This window comes from Sparus aurata, chromosome 22, assembly GCF_900880675.1.
Source record: "Sparus aurata chromosome 22, fSpaAur1.1, whole genome shotgun sequence".
Taxonomy (NCBI): domain Eukaryota; kingdom Metazoa; phylum Chordata; class Actinopteri; order Spariformes; family Sparidae; genus Sparus; species Sparus aurata.
The window spans coordinates 16,246,137-16,264,966 of record NC_044208.1 but is presented as its reverse complement, the minus strand read 5'-3'; the positions used below and the strand labels follow the sequence as shown (position 1 = coordinate 16,264,966).

At 40.3% G+C, this 18,830-nt stretch overlaps 1 protein-coding gene across 1 annotated transcript in view; it reads right to left on the bottom strand.

Annotated features, from left to right (window-relative positions):
• lpgat1 (lysophosphatidylglycerol acyltransferase 1) overlaps window positions 1–18,830 on the bottom strand; it is a 57,407-nt gene that overhangs the window by 9,784 nt on the left and 28,793 nt on the right. Inside the window, exon 6 of the mRNA XM_030404989.1 lies at window positions 8,923–9,049. Coding sequence (XP_030260849.1) covers window positions 8,923–9,049 — 127 coding nt within the window. The remainder of the gene's footprint in view (window positions 1–8,922; window positions 9,050–18,830) is intronic.

Genomic DNA, 18,830 nt, shown 5'->3' with positions numbered 1-18,830 from the left:
AGGAGTCCGCTCTTTAATTGCTCCATTTAGTCTTTAATCTACTTCCTCTCTGGCTTTAAGGCTGCTTATGTTCCAGGAAGTGGTTTGGTGCAGAAAAACGGACACGGCAGATTCTCCGCCAGCACATGTACATACAAACTCACTTGCCTCATGTAAATATTTATTTTTAATCAAAGGCTGTACTTACTTTAGATTGATTACGGTCTTCTAATGAGCCGTCACATTGTTTGTCAGTATTCTGTGTGCTGATCAAAGAATTTTGTTATGTTCTACGATTTCTGATGCATAGCTGATAACGGCCTCAGCGCACATTGTGCTTCAGGTCTTTGGAGTATGTAAACATCATATCCTGGTTTCAGGAGCCTGAATAAACACTCTGAAAGAGCATCTTCTCCGAGTTACTGAATGTTCTCTGCAATTAGTGCAGGTGTGTCATCAATTCAAGCCAGAGAAAAATGGATAAAAAATGTTGTTAAAAGTTGTGAACAACAAGCTAAAACAGAAATGGATGTTTCTAAGGGCGACCACCACGACCACCTGACTATTTCTTTAAAATTAAGTAAAAGGTAAAGGTAATAACCAGCTGCTCGCTAATGCCCGTGCGATGACTTAGTAATTAAGTGGCTAAAAATGTGAGCCCTGAATTAGTCGGGTAGATCAAGTCATGGGAGGAAAACTCAATGTTTACTTTAAGTGAGTCAAGACCAGCAGATGTGGACGCTCCTCTAATCCTAAAGTAAACAACTGTTAGGAGGAAAATCCTATCTCTGTCCTGGTTTGTTTGCAGTGATAATGTCATCATACTATTACATAAACAAAAACACAACTGTAGTTCAAGATGGTTTTCTTGCTTGATTCAATTCATTTAGGCCGGTGTGAAAGCTGTCAACCGAAGATATGAGCCGAAGCCTCCTGACAAAGACGACTCTGGTGCTGTTAGTTTGTGGCGCGAAAAAAGACCAACAAGATCCTAAATTCAAGAGCTTAACATCTATTAAAACAATCTTCTGATTGTGAGCTGCTAGGAAATCAATCTCTACAAACACTATGCCCACCTTGATGTCTGTGTCAACGTGGCAGCAGCACACTCTACCCGGTCACTTTGACCATATGCCTCCGGCTCAACGTTATGATTGAGGACACGGGTGAGAGACGGATGGTGTGGGATGAGCAGGGAAGAGGTTCATAATAGTCTAGCATGGGAGCATCGACCTCTTATTAGTGCACAGGTTAAAAGTAAGGGGCCATAATACCACTGTCACAGGGGGATCTGGACTATGTGGCACAAACTGAGTTTACTGTCAGACAGTTGCCAGAACACCCTGCTGTTTATGAGGGAGCATGCTGGAGGTCACTGTCAAGAAGTCAGACGCTGACACAAGAACAGGTTTGAATACAAGTCTACAAATAATCATCATCTCTGCTTTTTAAATCAGTGTTTCATGTTCAGAAATATTTACTCATGGGCTGTGTTAACATCAAGTATTTACAGTTTATGCCAATTCATACTCATACTCCACTACATTACAAAGAGGAATACTACAAGTTTTAATCCACTTCTTTTATCCGACTTTACAGAGTGAGCTTCATACACAGGATATATTGTTCAGTGCAAAGGATATTTCTCTTACACAGTCGTTTTGATCCAAGTTTGAGCTAATAATGTTGTGTTTTCTTTTAAAAAGTAAAAAGAATTTGCATGTAAAAGAAACGCACCAATCCAATCTTTTCCATTCAGATACAGAGTCGTACCTAAACACAAGATTTATGCTGTGTGTCAATCCAATATCGGCTTCCCAAATTTAAGACTGGGTACAAAAACTGTGTGAAACTCATCTTTGCAGTCATTTTTATATAAGGTAACAGGAGGACAGGGATTACTGTAACACTAAAAACAGCCTGAAGCAAAGCAATTAATGTATATGCTAGTGGAAAACACATAATAAAAAAGAATAAAATGTGGATCGGTCATGGCCGATACCTGATTCTCATAACAAGGTCAGCATCAGGCCAAATATGAATCTGTCACATCAGATTGGTGCATCCCTACAGTTCAGCTGGGATGTTTCAGCCAGTTTGCATACAAATCAACCACCAAAACAACCATTGTTTCAGCTTTTTTTAGACAAGACAACCAAAAAATAAATAAAAAAATAAAAATAAACCAGGTGTCCATTATGGACACTTTGGTAGGGGGTGAATGGCTGTTTCGTGACATTTTTCTTGACTAATTTATATACAGTTAACCCCAGTTTACCCTGGTTATGTTTTAATAGAAAAGAAGCATACATACTTATACAGTTTAGAAACTATGGGTTTATAGATAATGCATTAAAAAACAAGGATTTTAGGTCCATCAGTGAGAGAAATCTCTTATTTGGCAGATTTAGCAGCCAAATGTTGTATCACATAGTTTATACAATTACTGCTCACACATTAAAGCATCAGTGATAATAGGTACTTCTATTTTTGTTACTTACATATACAAAATATACAAATACATTTTGTTGATTGTACTTTAGAGATTGATTTTAAGATTTTGAATGCATGACTTTGTTTCAGTAATAAAATAAATCCTTCATATTGCACTTCCACTTCATTCAGGGTTTCTGCAGGGTTCTCTTAGTTAGATTTGAGACTTAAGACCTTTTCAGCATCATATAGAATGGAGCTCAATGCCTGTGATCATACTGGCTTAAGTCTTCAAGTACAACGGAAAACCAGGAGAGTCAAAACAGCCTAGAATTAAACTGCAAGCAGTAATGGACGGGCCCTCATTATTACATTTACAAAGGCCAGCCAAAGTTTCTTGTGTTTTTGAGCATGTTCAAAAGATTTGGATTTACTTCAGGCGTAGAAAGACAGAAAAATAATGAAATGCATTTCAAGAGGGCCTTTGTACAGTTCAGATCTCAGGCCCTAATTATTTATCATCAGATTTTGTTTACAGTACTTCGCAGCAGTACATAAAAATCTGAACCCAAACAAGCTGCAGGAAATAAATGAATGCTTTAAGCAGTTGAAAATTATTAGTCATTTAAGTCTAGGGATGCACTGCACTGCCGTATGGTTATAAAATCATATGCAGATTAGTTTTGACTAGGGCTGGGTATTGTTAAGAACCTCATGATTCAATTCGATTTTGATTCTTTTGGTCGCAATTCAATTCAATATCGATTCGATTCAATATGGATTTAAATGCTTCGAGATCAATTCAGTAATAAGTAGTAATAAACAAATAATTCATTAGAGTACCTGTTGATAATTTTTAAATTCAAAAAAGTAATCTTGAATCATAAATCATTCCTCTAGGAAGTTTTAGTTCGAATTGAAATGTAGACAAATGTTTTTTGTCACACATTTGATTGTCACCAAAAAGGTTACACCTTCTGCAATTTGGGTATTACACTTGGCCACTTGGATGCATTTTTAACTAAATTTCCATTAATTGTGCAAGCCTATTTAAGGTTTGTAGCCTGTTTACATTGCAGTAGAAACGTGTTTGCTTCAGGTCTAATGGTGCCGAGTGGCTGTCAAAACAATCTACTTTTAGTTTATAGGTGTATAACGTCTCCTGACGCCCACTGTCGGACAAAAAAAACATCTTATAACTTGCATTACTCTCTTCGTCAGGCAAGACAAACATACATAAGACTTTTTTAAATACAGATTGAGACTTTTTGTATGGCTTCTTTAAGGCTTGTGTTTAAGGAAAACATTTCTGTGCTTTTAAAAAGACCTCTGCTGAAGGACTTTGAACTCTGACACGTTCCAATGAGGATTCTCCAACAAATGAAGTGAATATGGGTGGGGGATGGCTTCTTTAATGGCTTTCTATGGTGGTGAATGTCCTCTAAAGACTGAAGGCTTTGAAAAAAAACAAAAAAAAAAAGCCCCTCTACTCATTCATTATCCCAAGACACCATCTCTAATCACCAAGGCACTCATTACACTCACAGGTAAAACAAGGGTGTAGGAGATATTGATCCTGGGTGTGGTGTAGAATGAACCTCTGTGACATTTTTTACATTCAGTGACTTTGCAACCTTTCTACAAAGCGCTTAGAGAAAAAGAAAATCTGCCTCAGATATCTTGAGAAGGCGGTTTGGGCTGCAAGCTCAACAATTCTGTGCAATACCTCGTCGCGGAGGGAAAGCCAGGTGTGCAGCTCGAAAGCATCCATGTGATGACCAGGCAGACTCAGACTCCATAAATCACGTCACCTCTCAGATATTTTCAAACAGCAGCTTTTAGAAACGCACACAGCAGCAAAAAAAAGAGGAGAAGGTGCATGTAAAAGAAAAGGATTTCAACGTATTTAACACCCACTACTGCCCTCACTCGGCCTCTGTACGCCCACCTAGCTCTCCCATCTGCCATTCACAGAGGGCTTATGATGCTGCAATCTGGAAGACTGAGATTATATGGGGAGAGGGCAGGAGACAAAGCGAGGGAGGGTGAGGCTGAAGGGTGAGGACTGGAGGCAGTGAGAGAAAGAGGGAGGTGGAAGGATTAAAAAAAAAGTGCAGAGCGCTCAGTGTGGATTCATCTAGAATATTACTCAATTCTCAGCTGCCTGTTTTTAAGAGGAGGCTTAGGCGCTGTAGTAATCTATACAGCCCCCGTAAAAAAAGGTAACACAGGAGGAGGACGGCTGTATATCATCAAGGTCAATTCACACAGTAGTCTGATATAGAGCCCCGTGATACCGAAACAACTGCACAGGATGATCAAACATTTCATGTCTTCTGTTAAACTGTTGGACTGGAACGCACCACAAAGCCTACAGTTGATGTTTAGCTATCAGATGACATGCATCAAAGTCTGGAGCCTGCAGGGGAGCAGGAGGAAATAAAAACTTTGCTTCTCTTCTGGTCTTTTAGTTTATTTTCTTTTCATTGTAAAGAAAAAGAAATTAACACACTTCCATACCAACTTGAAATCAGGGGTAGTCAGCAGTTAACACCCGCGGGGCTCCTTAAACCGCGCGGCTCCTTAAACCTACACTGTCTGCGAATACATGTGTTTCCCACACAAATACCTTACTTGGGCTGGCCTAAGTACATAAGGCAACCCATTTTTGCATTGTATAGCCTACTTTTATTTTTTAAAAATCCGTCCAGATAAGAACGGCATCTGCAGTCGATTAACTAATAGACGAAACTGCCCTCGCTCTTTCCCTCCCATCTACTGTCAATCACATATTTTTATGAAAAAAAGTTGCCCTCTCTCCTGGAGGTAGCTCTTGGTCTAAAAAAGGTTGGTGTCTTGCTGTGTCCCCAACTCAAAGATATCCAGTTTACTGTCATAAAAGAGGAAAGAAACAAGAAGGTATATAAGGATATAAGGATATTTTTAATTGTGTTTTCTTAAAAAAAAAAAAAACACTATCAAAATAGTTGGCAATTCATTTGTGATTGATTAAGAGTTGCAGCTCTAGCTTGTAGAAGAGGTGGATGCAAAAAAAGCTTTTCATTCCCAGGTCAGCATAATATCTGGCTGCTTTCATGACCATCTCAGTGGAAACAATGCTCCAAAAACTTTCCTGAAGCAAAACTTAATGACTTTTATCCCAAATATGCTGGATATTATTAAAAACTGGTCCAATCAGGTTGGTTTTTAATTTGATTTGTGCGTCCCAAGGAATCACAATGCTATTAAAGGCTATTAAAATTATTATCTTTATTATTAGGATAAAAGTTTTGACCTCCAATTTCTTTTAATTTGGGCATGAGTGCTGCAATTTGGTGAAATGACCCATTTGTAACATTCACCGACTTCCCAGGAGAACTCAAAATCCTTGACCGACCCAATCGGCGGTTTGTCGAGTTTTGTGGCAAACTTTGAGACAAACTTTTAAACAAAGACGGTAACGGTGGTGACAAATTTTCCACTGCTTTCTCCTCTCAAAAACACTACAACCAACAGACTCATTCAATTAGAAATCAATTTGTCCTCACTTTTGTCCATTGACCTCAATGGTAAATGGCTGGGAAACGTATCAAAACAGTACTTACTCCCTCTCTTACATTTAAGCCACACGTCAAACATAAAACACAAACTGCCTTCTTTCACCTTCATAAAATAAACCAAATACACCCCATATAAAAATCCAACATTAATCATATATACCTTCACACAATCTAGAATAGTCTTCTATAATGCACTTTACTCAGGCCTACTAAAGGGAGCTTTCTGACAAGATCTACAAAGTTGGATATAATGTCTCCGACTTCAAAGTCCTCTTTACCTACAATTTTAACCCCCTGGCTTTCTTGTATCTCATGCTTTATTTCTCCAGATTTCCCATCATGTCCTTTACATCCCCACGATGTCAGCCCCGCAAAACCTTACGACAATCACCTCTACAGCGGTCTGCATTAATGGGTTTCCCCACGCTCAAACTGCAGAACCTAGTTCGAGTCCACTTGGACCAGGTAGAAAGTTTACGTTCAGGCTTGGCTACAGCAGGTCAGCTGAGTTCAGTTTAGTTTCTTGTAGGTGGTTTGTTCATTTTTTTTTGTAGTTTTTTTCTGTATATTAAATAGGCTGTGTCTCGACCATTAAAACAAAATGCCAATTAAAGATTAAAATGACAGATAATGTTAGCATATAACAAAATTTTTACGACTCTGTTCATCAGAATTATGGACAATGAGAAAGTCTAGCACAACTTCTGCTCTGACGATGCCTGAACCTAACAGCTAATGTCATAAATTGCTGTGTACTGGAGCATGTGCTGACAAAATCGCACATTTTCAGATGTATTATTTTTCTAGTGATGCTGGTTGAAATGATGCTGCACTCACAGTAGAAACTGTCCTAAACTGACACAGCAGAAACACTGTCATGGGGTGGCACACTTGTCTAGCCGCCTCTGCTATGTGCATCACCAAAAGTGCATCACATTGCTCACACCCCCACAGTGTTCCCTTGATCAGCAGGCAGATTAATCCTCTTGTTGACTCGGCACCTGTACCAGCATGAGCCTAACTTCTATGTCATCTACACGGCTGGAACTGAGTCTGCACACTTATAACAGGAACAGCTGTGCCTTCAGCTTGGTTGGGTGCCTCTCTGTTCATCCCCAGGCTGCAGAGATGCTGACCAAGCGAGGGAAGCTGATTGTGTCAATGGCTGATTAGAGAGTCCCCGAGGTGGGCTGGGACTGGTGCATCCTCTGCTCGTCTAATTACAGACTTAATGAGTCCTCAGCTTTAGTCCAAGTGGGCAGAGATGCCTCCAGAGAAACGCCGGCGAGCCAGGGGTTCATAAATCACCTTTTACTTTGCCCTATCCCACTCTGCACCCAGAGGTGAAAAAACAGACACACGCGCGCCTTGTCAGGAAAAAAAGGATTAAAGGTCAAGATGACTTCTACCTGATGACTGCTGCTTGAGCCTGTATACGTCCCTTCTGATCTACCATGTCAAGACAGAGGGAGCCACATTTATCTTGACCCCAGTTCACAGACAATCTAATCCTGGCGCACCTTCATCATATCCTCGAGTGGATGGATTAGCATCAGAGGGGACCTGGAGGGCACTGACAGCAGGACAATACGGAGGAGCAATGCATTTCGCTTTGCAAAAGAGATGTGATATTCTTAGCTGGAGAATGCAGGACGATGATAGGTTTACTCTTTATTATAGCTTGCATTTTTGTTTTCCCAAATTTTCACATAAAAAGCTGAAACATCCTTTAACAGGATTCCTACACCTTTTACCACATTCATATTCAAGCACTTTCAAAGTGCATTTATAAGCTTTTGTAGCATATTTGTATACTGTACATGTGTACCTTCATGATTTTTTAAATTTTTTGTGCTATCAAAAATCCAAAATTATGTTTCATGATAGCATTATACAGCAGAGTGACAGGAAAATACTAGTTTCACGTTTCAAATTGTGTCACCTGTCTGTAGTAGACTTGGCAACCTATATGACCTGGCTGAGCCAATATAAAACATTTATTACAAATTTAAAGCAGTGACAACACTTCAAACCTTGGAAACTGTATGAACCCTGCTTCGAAAGAATGTTACACTGTGATAAACACCTGAAATGTCTCCATAAAAGCTGATAAATAAAACATAATGTAGGTGAAACTAACAATTACTTCCATCCGATTTATTTAACTGAAATTCACTTTGCCTGTAAAATGAGAAAAGGGCGTTAACAATTTCAAGTCAAAGGTAATGCCTTTAAATTGCTTGTGTTGCTCAATCAATTAATAAACTACTCAATTCAGCTGTAAAACAGTACATTTAATTTATTGTCGCAGGGATGGAGGGTCTTTAAATGCTAAAAACTGCCATGCAATGTCAGACCTGAAGCCAAGGTTAGAAAGAAAATAATCCTTCATCCTGAATTGTTCTGAACAAATTATCTGAATTGTTTATTTTACAGAGGAAAAATAGTCAAAGATGTTGCATATGAGACATTTGCAGGGTATAAAATTAGCCACATTTGCATATATGGTAGATTTTCATTAGTTACTGCCCAAAAATGTATTTAAGTCAATTAAGCGACTGACTCCAAGTGTCTCTATACCAGAACTAAGTGACTTATAACTCTATGACAGACCCGTGAAGGGACTCGTACAGTACTCAATACACATTTCTCTCTCATTTCTTGTGAGGACTTACATACAGATAGATCCTCCATTTAATTAGCAATAACAACCAGAAGGTACTTATTCAAATCTAAAAGTCAAAACTACTACCCTCATGCTGAACTTATTTCATGATGTAATGTGGTTTTCATGTGATGCAGTCTCTTTGCATGTTGGCTGCACAACAACACATTTGCATTGAACAAATGGTTCTGGTGTTCCACTCTCATGTGAATGACAAATTACAGTTTTGAAAACCTTCGATGGAGACGTCAAAGGTGAATGTTTTGACTATATATTTTTTCCTACCTGTAGTGTACATGTGTGACTGTGGGAGGCCTGTAGCCGAAGATCCAGGTCTGGATGTCCATGGGTCTTGCTTTGGGGTAAGCTATGGTCACATCTATTACCCACTGCAGGCCTTTACGTTTATTACCTGTCATGGAAGAAAAACAAATACAAGAAATTAGTTAAGAACATTTTGAAAACCTCGGATCTAGATTAGAACATGATCAACCAGTATTTAAGGTCTGACATACACTCATAATCCATGCTACTGCTGGGTTTAAAGAAATGTCGGTGTCAGTGTTTCACACACAAATGACACAGAGACAAGGACTTCGTGGTGCAATCAAGTGCACCTTGTAAACTCAGAAATCTTTATTCAATTACCACAAAGGCTGCTTAAGACAGGAACGATTCTTTTTTTCCTGTTATTTTATTTTGTTGAAATATAATCTCATTACTTTAAGTTTTTGGTGACATATTCTAAATAATTAGACGCTCAAATTAAAGTCGTACAACCACACATTTCTGACACCATTTAATTAAATTCTATATAATACATCAATACAAAATACACAAGGTTAAAAGTGTTCCGTGTACAATTGACAGCCTCATTTCTCTCAATCCCTTTCATATCTAAACAAAATCGAACGATCAAACAAATCGAAACCTTGTGAATCTGAATCAAATCAGGAAATCAGTGGTGATGCCAAGCTCTAATCTCCACAGTAAAGGCCAGATCCATGCCATTACAGAGGCCAAACCCTGATTGTCCAGCTTCCGAACAGTATCTCTGACTGCTTCCAAGACACTTTCATATGACAGCAGTGCAGCCAAACGAAGGCTGGTTACCTGCCAAAGTGACTGCTTGAGAACAGTCTCACCAGCTGAAGTCTAAACTTCCCAGAAATTGGCTCGTGGCTACATTTATGAGTCAAGGTACAAGAAATGTTTTCACCTCAATATCATGTTATTTCACCAAATGAAAGCCTTAAATGTCTCACCCTCAGAGAAGACCGAAAGGATGATGAGTAGAGAAGGGAGAAAGCAGTGGGCAAGGAAGGCGTAACATGACTGTTAGGAGAGGGAATGCTAAACACTTGATCAAAAACTTGTCATCTGTGAATATTCATGTGTGTATTTACGTACATTGCGCACGGTAAGCTCTGTGTTCATGTGCATGCAGCCGCAAACAAGATTCAAATATAATAAATGAAAGGAGATAAATGATACAGATGATACATCCTCTCTATTGTTATTCATTCAAAACTAAAGCTGGGATGACTTGTGTGTGGAGTATGCTGTGGCTTTAACAAAAGGGACCAAGACTCCACAGTACTGTGTCAATATTGGGCGTGGTGTCTTGAGACAATAGTTGATCCCCCATCACCACATTGCTTGTTATGTTGAAAGCCATATTTCTTCATTTCTGATATATGCTACATCCAACACTGGAGTTAAGCTGTTCTAAACCTGCCCAGACCTGTCGCATAGATATGAAACAGCCTTAACATCTGACCTTCAATCAGTGCGTTAACTCAACACTTCAATTTTCCTTTCAACTGAATAAATGTAAAAGTGAAAAAAAACCGGCAGCCTCAGTCAGCACGTACAAATTTTAAATGAGGTTGATAGGAAGCAGTGCAGCATATTTGACTGATTGACTAATGTTACAGCCCTGGCTGCTGTTATTGTGCAGCACAGCACTTCTCTCTCTGAGCACACTGGCTCCTATATTCAGTTTGTGTGGCAAGGCGAGGCAAAATTTTACAACCGATCAGCAACGTTACACATACCCTATGTCAGTTTCAACATCCGTAAAGACAGGGAATGTTGCTAACAGGCCGTAACTTCAACCTTTTCACATAAAAATGTGGGTGAGGGGGAGAAGAGTGTAACACAGACGGTTACTAACAATACGTTCATTTTATATAGCACTTTTCAGGGTACACAAAGACAATTTGCAGGTTAAAAAGAAAAGTTATTTTTTTTTACATTTCTAAAATATTCAGCTCTGCTGCCAATCAGAAATGTTCATGAGTGGTCGCATGCTGCAAACACCTCCCGTTTAAAGTATACGTGCTCATGGCTGGACTGGCTTATTGACTTGATAACCACCTTTGTGTGACTGCTGATTGTTAGGGTTTGTGAAGCCAGACAATGAAAGATATCCTGATTATATTGAACCCTCTTTTCGTAGCACAGGCCTCTAGACTGCCATTAACAGTAATGGATTTTTTCTAAATTTGGTGATTAAGTACCTTGATCTGTCTCGTAATCAAATTTGAAATTCCTTTCTGATATATTCTTTTTATTTACAGTATCCAAACCTCCTAGAAAAAAAACACCATCATATATACATATTAATATCCCTATAAATTAGATACATATAGCATGATATTTCAATCTACTGTACATCATCCACCCGCTATAGACGTTGCTCTCAGACTCCGTTTTAGCCAATAAGCCCAACTAAATAAAGAGATGGTTTAAACTTAATTTGTCAATTTCTTTGTTAAACTATTATACAAGTATACAAAACTACATGCTTTATGTTTTGCCAAGTTGTCATTTGTTAATTTGTTTTTTCTGCAATACATTTGGGGCTAACACACTAAGTTAGCTGTCTGAGCTAATGTGTTGCTAAAACAACCTGCCAATTAACTTTTTATTAGTGTTGGGCAAACTATTATGCATTTTATTCCTAGCATTTTCTCTTACTGTCGTGGTCTCTATGTGCATGCTGTTGTGGACCTACTGTTTATCTTTCACTGGTGATACTTGTTTTCTTCCTAGCGTGAGGGACAGTGGAACTCATTTGACAGTACAGTAACAAGGATACTCACTTCACAAGTATAGACTAATTAACTTTTCCAATAACTTTGGTCTAGCTGTTGTCTGTAATATCTCATTGTTTTCCCACAACAGTTATCCTTAACGTTCATTGAAAGTGTTTAGCTCTCTGCAGAGCTGTGAACCTACAAGAAACACTATGAATGACACAAGGCCTTCAAGAATGCACACTTCTGTTTACTTAGCATAATGTTGGCTTCAGAAGACATCCAATAAAGCTAAAAAAAAAGGTACAGGTTGCTAGCTCATTTATACCAATGTTACAGTGACTTGATAGGCATCCTTGGTATTGATTGGACTGGCTTACACTACAGCCATCCCTGCATGGGTAATTGGATCCAGATCTCTGTCCAAGTGTGCTGAAGGGCAGCCATCGTCTCCTGTGGGTGGCCAGCCAAAGACCGCGGCCCTGAGCCAAGGTATCGCTGGTTCCCTATACGCTGTGACAAACAATACTGTAATAACAGCAGCCGTGGTAATTTAAAATGACATCAGAGAGGCCCTGTCCTCCTGTGAACGGTTAGAGGAAGGAAACACACTGGCAGATATCTGGCTCTCCATCAGGCCACTCTCAGGGCCAATTACAACACTTGAAGCCCACACCTGTCCCTCCCACTGACTGGATGAAAACGGCCCCTGATTGGGCATTGCTATCAAACACATTTACATCTGGGTCACATGGAGCCTAAATGACTCACAGCTGTGAACTTTGCTCACCTGCCAACTGTAAATACTGTTTTACAACACGTAAACCTTATCAGTCTTAGCTGCGCAAGGTGCCTTATCTGCCGGCTGGGAACTACACTGGCAACCAGTGACCCATGTGCCTTGTATCCGTGCTGAGCAATGTACTATAGCCTGGCTGACATTGCATGGGTGATACACGGCGGCACACACATTTACATCAAATCCTATTTTCTCCAAGTGGCCCATTTGTCTCTGAGTGAGTCAGCAAGCTCTGGGCACCTCTGCAGAGCATCAGGGAGGGTCAGAGGGAGACAGAGCTGTGTCTTTGATCAGACACACACACACACACACACAAAGACACAGACACACAATTGCTAGGAACATAGTGCTCTTCTGGGTGTGTGTGTGTGTGTGTGTGTGTGTGTGTGTGTGTGTGTGTGTGTGTGTGTGTGTGTGTGTGTGTGTTTCTTGCCCTAGGACTTAATGCCATTAGCTAGATTCAAGAGGAAGGACAAGTCCTACTGCAGCAACCAGCTTTCCCTCCTCTTGAGCTGCTGGAACAGAGGAAAGGACACAGGGAGATTGAGAGAGAACTGGAATGTGAAGTGGAACTACAGTAAACAGGGAAAATATAATGTGTGATCAGACATGAAAAGGACCGACCTCTCCAAATCCTTAAAATGTTTAAATATCCCCCTCCTGCCAGAGATTATAAACAAACCCTCCTCTAGCATCAGCGTTTGTTGACACTGACGAGATGATGACAGACTTTGTGCTAAATTTGCAGAAAAGCCACAAGAGAAACGTGCACATGCAGCACATAATAAAAGGACATAAAATCAAGCCTTGCCCGTCTTTACCTAAATTTTACGATGGCCGATTAAGATATAGTCCTCCTTTGGTTTGACAATCAGTCATGCAGAGCGATAAACTGACGGCATCTTGCTGTTAGTGCTGAGGCTGTAGGACACGGAGCTGTGTTAGCAAACTTGTGGAAGGCTAAAGTCCCTGAGCCACGTTCTCAATAATGCTGCAGGCCCAAAGTCTCTCCAAATTACTATTAACACAGCACTCCCTTAAAATGGATTTTGAACGTGAGCCAGGAGGAATCTGCAGGGTAAACTGACTGTGCACGGGCATAGGGGACTCATTGCATCTGTAGGTTTATGGTCATTTTAACTCTGTTTTTCGCTGAGGACTATCTCAAGAAGCAGGTTTGCAGAGTTATCTGAATGATTTTGTTTAGTGAAATCACAAACATGTATTTTTAAATTAATCAACCATGGGTTGCACAGTATATCGTTTTACCATAAACATTGCAATGTGTGCATGCACAACAGCCACATCAGAGGACTAAAACCTCAAGTAAGGCAAATTTTCTTAAAAACCTTAGGAGTTTCTTGTTTGCTTGTGACACGTTAGCTCTGTATGCACAGAAACCACCAATCACAATCAATCTTGATATTGATTGATTTTGATTTTATTTGTCCTGTAGGGAGATTTGTCTTCACTGACAATACATTACACATGTCAGACGACAATGGAAACTACATACTAGGGCTGCACGAAAAATCATTTAAAAAATCGCGATCTCGAGTCACACATACACATGATCTCATTTCCACACATAGGCATTTTAAATCTCGAGCTGAATCACAAACAAATGCTCCTATTTTCCTCCCAGATTTTTTGAAGCGCCCCCAAACGCAGCACTTGATTCAGTGGAGGAAGCCCGCCTGCAGTTGAGTGTTTGGAAGGAGTGAGTAAGAAGCCGTTTTTAGACAGGGCAGCAAGCCGCCAATCTGCCCGTCCTTTTGGCGGCTAGGTCCGCGGTTTTTGACAGAGGGCGGCAAATTGAGGGTCTGTTTTGGTCTGCCGATTTGCCGCCTTGGAGGGTACACACTTATTTCCACCTCGCCTGCTAGATGGGCAACTGGATAGCCGCTGAGAACCGGGAGATGCTAGCGTCTCATGGATCTCTAGCTTGTTGTTGTAGCGCAACTAGGAACGGTCGCTACTTTCAAATTAAAAGCCCCCCGCTAAGAACCCAGTTCTAAACTCAATGTAAAGCTCTTATTTTGAAGACAAATTCATTGTCAATTGTTCACAGCCCAGCTTCGGGCGTCACGTCACGTCAGAGGCGGCTTTTGGAAAAGGAGGAATATTACGCCTACGTTTTAGAAAGCCGACCACAGCAGCTATCACATATCACCTAGCCAAGGATACGGCCCCAATAAACACTGTACAACATGAGGGATTAAAGGATGCCCTCTCATCTTGGAGACTATTTTTTTTTTTTTTTTACTTTTGTAAAAAACATTTCTCATCCAATGATAGAACTTCTATCATTGGATGTTAGTATGCCTCTGCTTTGGTAGAGGCATAGTAGTATGCCTCTGCCATACTACAATGTTTTTTTTTGTTTTGTTCAAGTTCATCAGTGCAATAAACATTGTGAAAAAAATTGTGCCAGAGAATCATGATCTCAATTCTAAGCAAAAAAATCCTGATTCACATTTTTTCCAGAATTGTGCAGCCCTACTATATAATGACATACATAACAACAATAACAACAATGACAACTTATATGACAGCACAATAGCGGACAGACAGATCAGCGGGCCCTGCTGTTCAGGGCAGCTATGGCTGCAGGGATCAGGCTTTTCCCCAGCCGAGCCCTCCTGAACTTAATGGTTCTGTACCTGCGCCCTAAGGGTAGTGGGATAATATATTGGTTCAGTGGGTGAGTGATGTCTTGTGCTATGGAGTTTGCTAAGCGAGTGATGGACTTGTTATTTAGTTATGTGAGTTTGGGCGTGGGGAGACCGATGATTTTAGCAGCTGTGTATGTGATGCGTGTGAATTTGGCCCGGTTGTTGACAGAAAGCATATTAAAGAAACGTGGAACAGTACAGAAGGATGGGTTGAATGATGCTTTGATAGAGTAGCAACAGGAGGTGGGGTGCAACATATAGTCCTTTAAGTTTGCGGATGGCTGACAGTCTTTGTTGGCTTCTTTTTTGAATGTCCGTGGTGTGCTGATCAAAGGTGAGTTTATTGTCCAGAGTTATTCCCAGATATTTGAAAGTGTCCACTGTCTCAACTGTTTGGGTGTTTATGATGGTGGGGTTCTGGGGTGATCAATTTACTGAACAAGGCAGGGCCTACTTCGGTTGTTTGATAAAATGCAGTCACCTAGGAAATCGCTCAAATCATCTCGAGAATTAATCATTATTTCTAAATAGAGCTCAACTGGTTAAATTTAATGTATTCTTTGCAGGTAAAAATACTTATTTCAGATAATCCAAATGTGGCGATGTCAGTTTTTCCACTATTGTCCAACCCAACCTTCACCATCCAGATTTAACCCCTTAAGGAACACCGTTCCAACATAGGAACACCCTTCACTAAATGAACACCCTTTGTAAAAACGAATAGTTTTTTTTGCTAATAGTTTTAAGCATCTGATCTTAACAGTATATACTCACTGTTGGAAAGCTGAGACTGTCGTGATTATTTTAAGCCCAAAAAAGTTATTTCCAGACCATGTAATAGCCTTCTAAACTCACCATGACACAACATTAGAAAGAGCCCTCTACCGCAAGAAGCAAGAATGCCTACATACCTTCGGAGTGTTCCCTTTTTCCACAGCTACAACGTCATGCCACAACTTTTTTTCATAGTTCGCCAAGAGTCCATAGAATGGGAATATCCATGTCATTTTACCCAAAACTAGCTACAAGCAAAACCCCAAGGTCTTAGCTTTCATTTGAGACCAAGATTATGTTTCTAGGTAAAGGGGTTCTCAAGTTATAAGCCTTTGAATCTCAGTACGCGCTCTTGGAGAGAAAGGACCCAAGCAAAACATGCCTTTAGAAAAAAATTTGCGAAAAATCAATTTTTTAGTCTTTTGACTTCAAATTTTGAGTGTAGCAAGCTGAGACCTGTGGCTATGGCCTAATTGTGTCTGCTGTGCCATAGACATACCTGAACCCTTATATCTTAGTCAGTTTATTGACATTTGAATTGGACGGAAACCAAAACCTGTGTTCCAACCTCTGTAACTCTGTCAGTATGTCTCAAACTCTCAAACTATGTGGGAGCTGTCATGCTTTTAATTTCGGTATGTCGTTTTGGAAAAAGAACCTTAAAATGGGGGCGTTCATTAAGTGGTTAATGGGAGGACAAGCCTCCCTCTTGACACAAGGCCCTGCCTCCAGGTAGCATGAAAAACATGGCGACCTTCGTCTCTCAATTTCAGATACAGAAAATTCAGTCTTTGTCTGAGAGGCTACAGTGACTCAGACCCATGAGTCAGTTATTGCAGCCAATATTGGTGGTCAAGCACAATATACAGTCTGCTTCTTACATTAGAGTGATGGCCCTGATCTGTTGTCATTCCTATCTGCTGCTGGTGAGTCCTGCTGTGCATTAGTGTCGAGAGGAGGGAGGGGATTGATAACTGGAAAACAGACTGGAGTTATCCAAAAAGACAATGCGTACAGCTGCCTATTATCATGATTACTTTTATTAACTAGAACAATTCAGAAGATTTTTCTTTTTGGCTGCGTTATTATTAGCTGACAAAACATTAGTTCCAGATTAACATGAAACTTAAAAAGAACTTAAAAAATATATATATTTTGGTAGCACTAATACTGGATCACGTTCACTGCACAATGATGATGCTATAATATCTGGATCTCTCACATGAAAATACAGGCATAACGACAGTAGTGTAAGTAATGTAGACCCTGCTTAGTTCCAAAGCTTTGGTGACGTTGGTTTTATTTGTAATAACTGGAAGATAATTTAAAAGAGAACAAACAAAGTTTCCAAAAAACAAATTTTCCTCTGTAAGGTCGTTAATTGCACAGTTATCTTCCTGCTCACTGGCTGTATTTAGGGCTGGTCTCCAGACAGAAAAAATTACTCTCCTGGAAATAACCACTGGGGTTCCAGGGACCTTGATGCAATTTCTGGCACCTCTGTGCACATCACCCCTTTCCTCTCCTGGCAATCCTTACCACCAGTCACCTTTCATTTAAAACAGGACTCCCACAGGACAGTCAGACACAGGGGTAATGACTCAATGCTTCATGTTTGAAGCGTGCTCCATCCCGAGCCTTCTAACCAACATGAAACAATATCTGATCAAAAACCACAGAACACTGAAGCAAGAGGGTTCACAGAGATTATGAAGTAAAGAAAAAACTCTTCCTCCCGAGTAAAAGTATTCTTCTTTTTGAGACCCAGAAATCTTCAAAGAACACCTTCAAATTCAATCCCAATATTATGTGTATTCAGTGAGTCAAAAGGCCAATGCAGTATACTCAAAATCCATTTAACATTTTAACTTAATGGCTGTCAAAGAAAAAAGATCAGCATCTTCCATATTCCTGTTAAATTAAAAGTCTTCACCTCACAGCAAAGAAAGTAGCAGCTGAAATTTCGCAAACGTATCTGCAAATGCAGTTTTGTCTCAGTTTAAGATTTGATGACCGAGGTGAGAATTGCATAAGATTTAAAGTCCGTGTAAAGCGGCAAAAAAATTGTGTTATGAGTTTGTCACACCAAAGAAACATGTATCATTGACCACTGAGCCAAATTTGAAAGATTAAAAAAATTGTTAAGTATATAAAATTAGGTCTCTAAATCATGGAAAAACAAGCACTTCTTTCTGCTGTGAAACGCTGGGGGCGTGTCAGTTAGAGGCGCTGGAACCACGCCCATGCGGCGGGGGCTACACGTCATGTTAATGACGTCGGTGTCTCCCCAGGTGTTCCCCAGGTGTTCCCCTTGTCTATCTAAACCTGCGGACAGTTTATAATCATATAGATGCTGTTATAACGTGTATTGATTGAGATCCTGACCCACTAAACATCCTGGAAAGTGACGGAGTGAAGTTTTTCGCGCTAAATTACATATATATACATAATCACCATCAGTAAACAGGACGCTGTCTGACTCTGTCACTCGCGGGGACGGAGGCTGTTTTCTGGGGGACAGTTCCCTGTAGTCTCGGTCAGGAGGGCTGGCGGTCGCGGTGATTTATTTTCGTCAAACACTCGGTGAGTTAAACACTCTTGTGACAAGCGTGACAGACGCTGTTTTGTGAGCAGAAATGTGAGGAAGAGTTGGGAGGACAGGGAGGGGACGGACAGGAGGACAGACGCTTCTCCACATACAGCTGTGGGATTTGTTTTCCTCATAAGTTGCTAAAGACAGTTACAGTTACTACGTTACTTTTGTTCGGTCATGTAACGTTGCTTTGTGGGACATTCTCTGTATTTAGTTGAGTGAAGGACCTGTGCAGTTAGACTGTCAGACCGACACGCCCTCGCTCCGCGCCTCCGTATTATCCGTTCACACTGGGACGGCTCACCAATAAT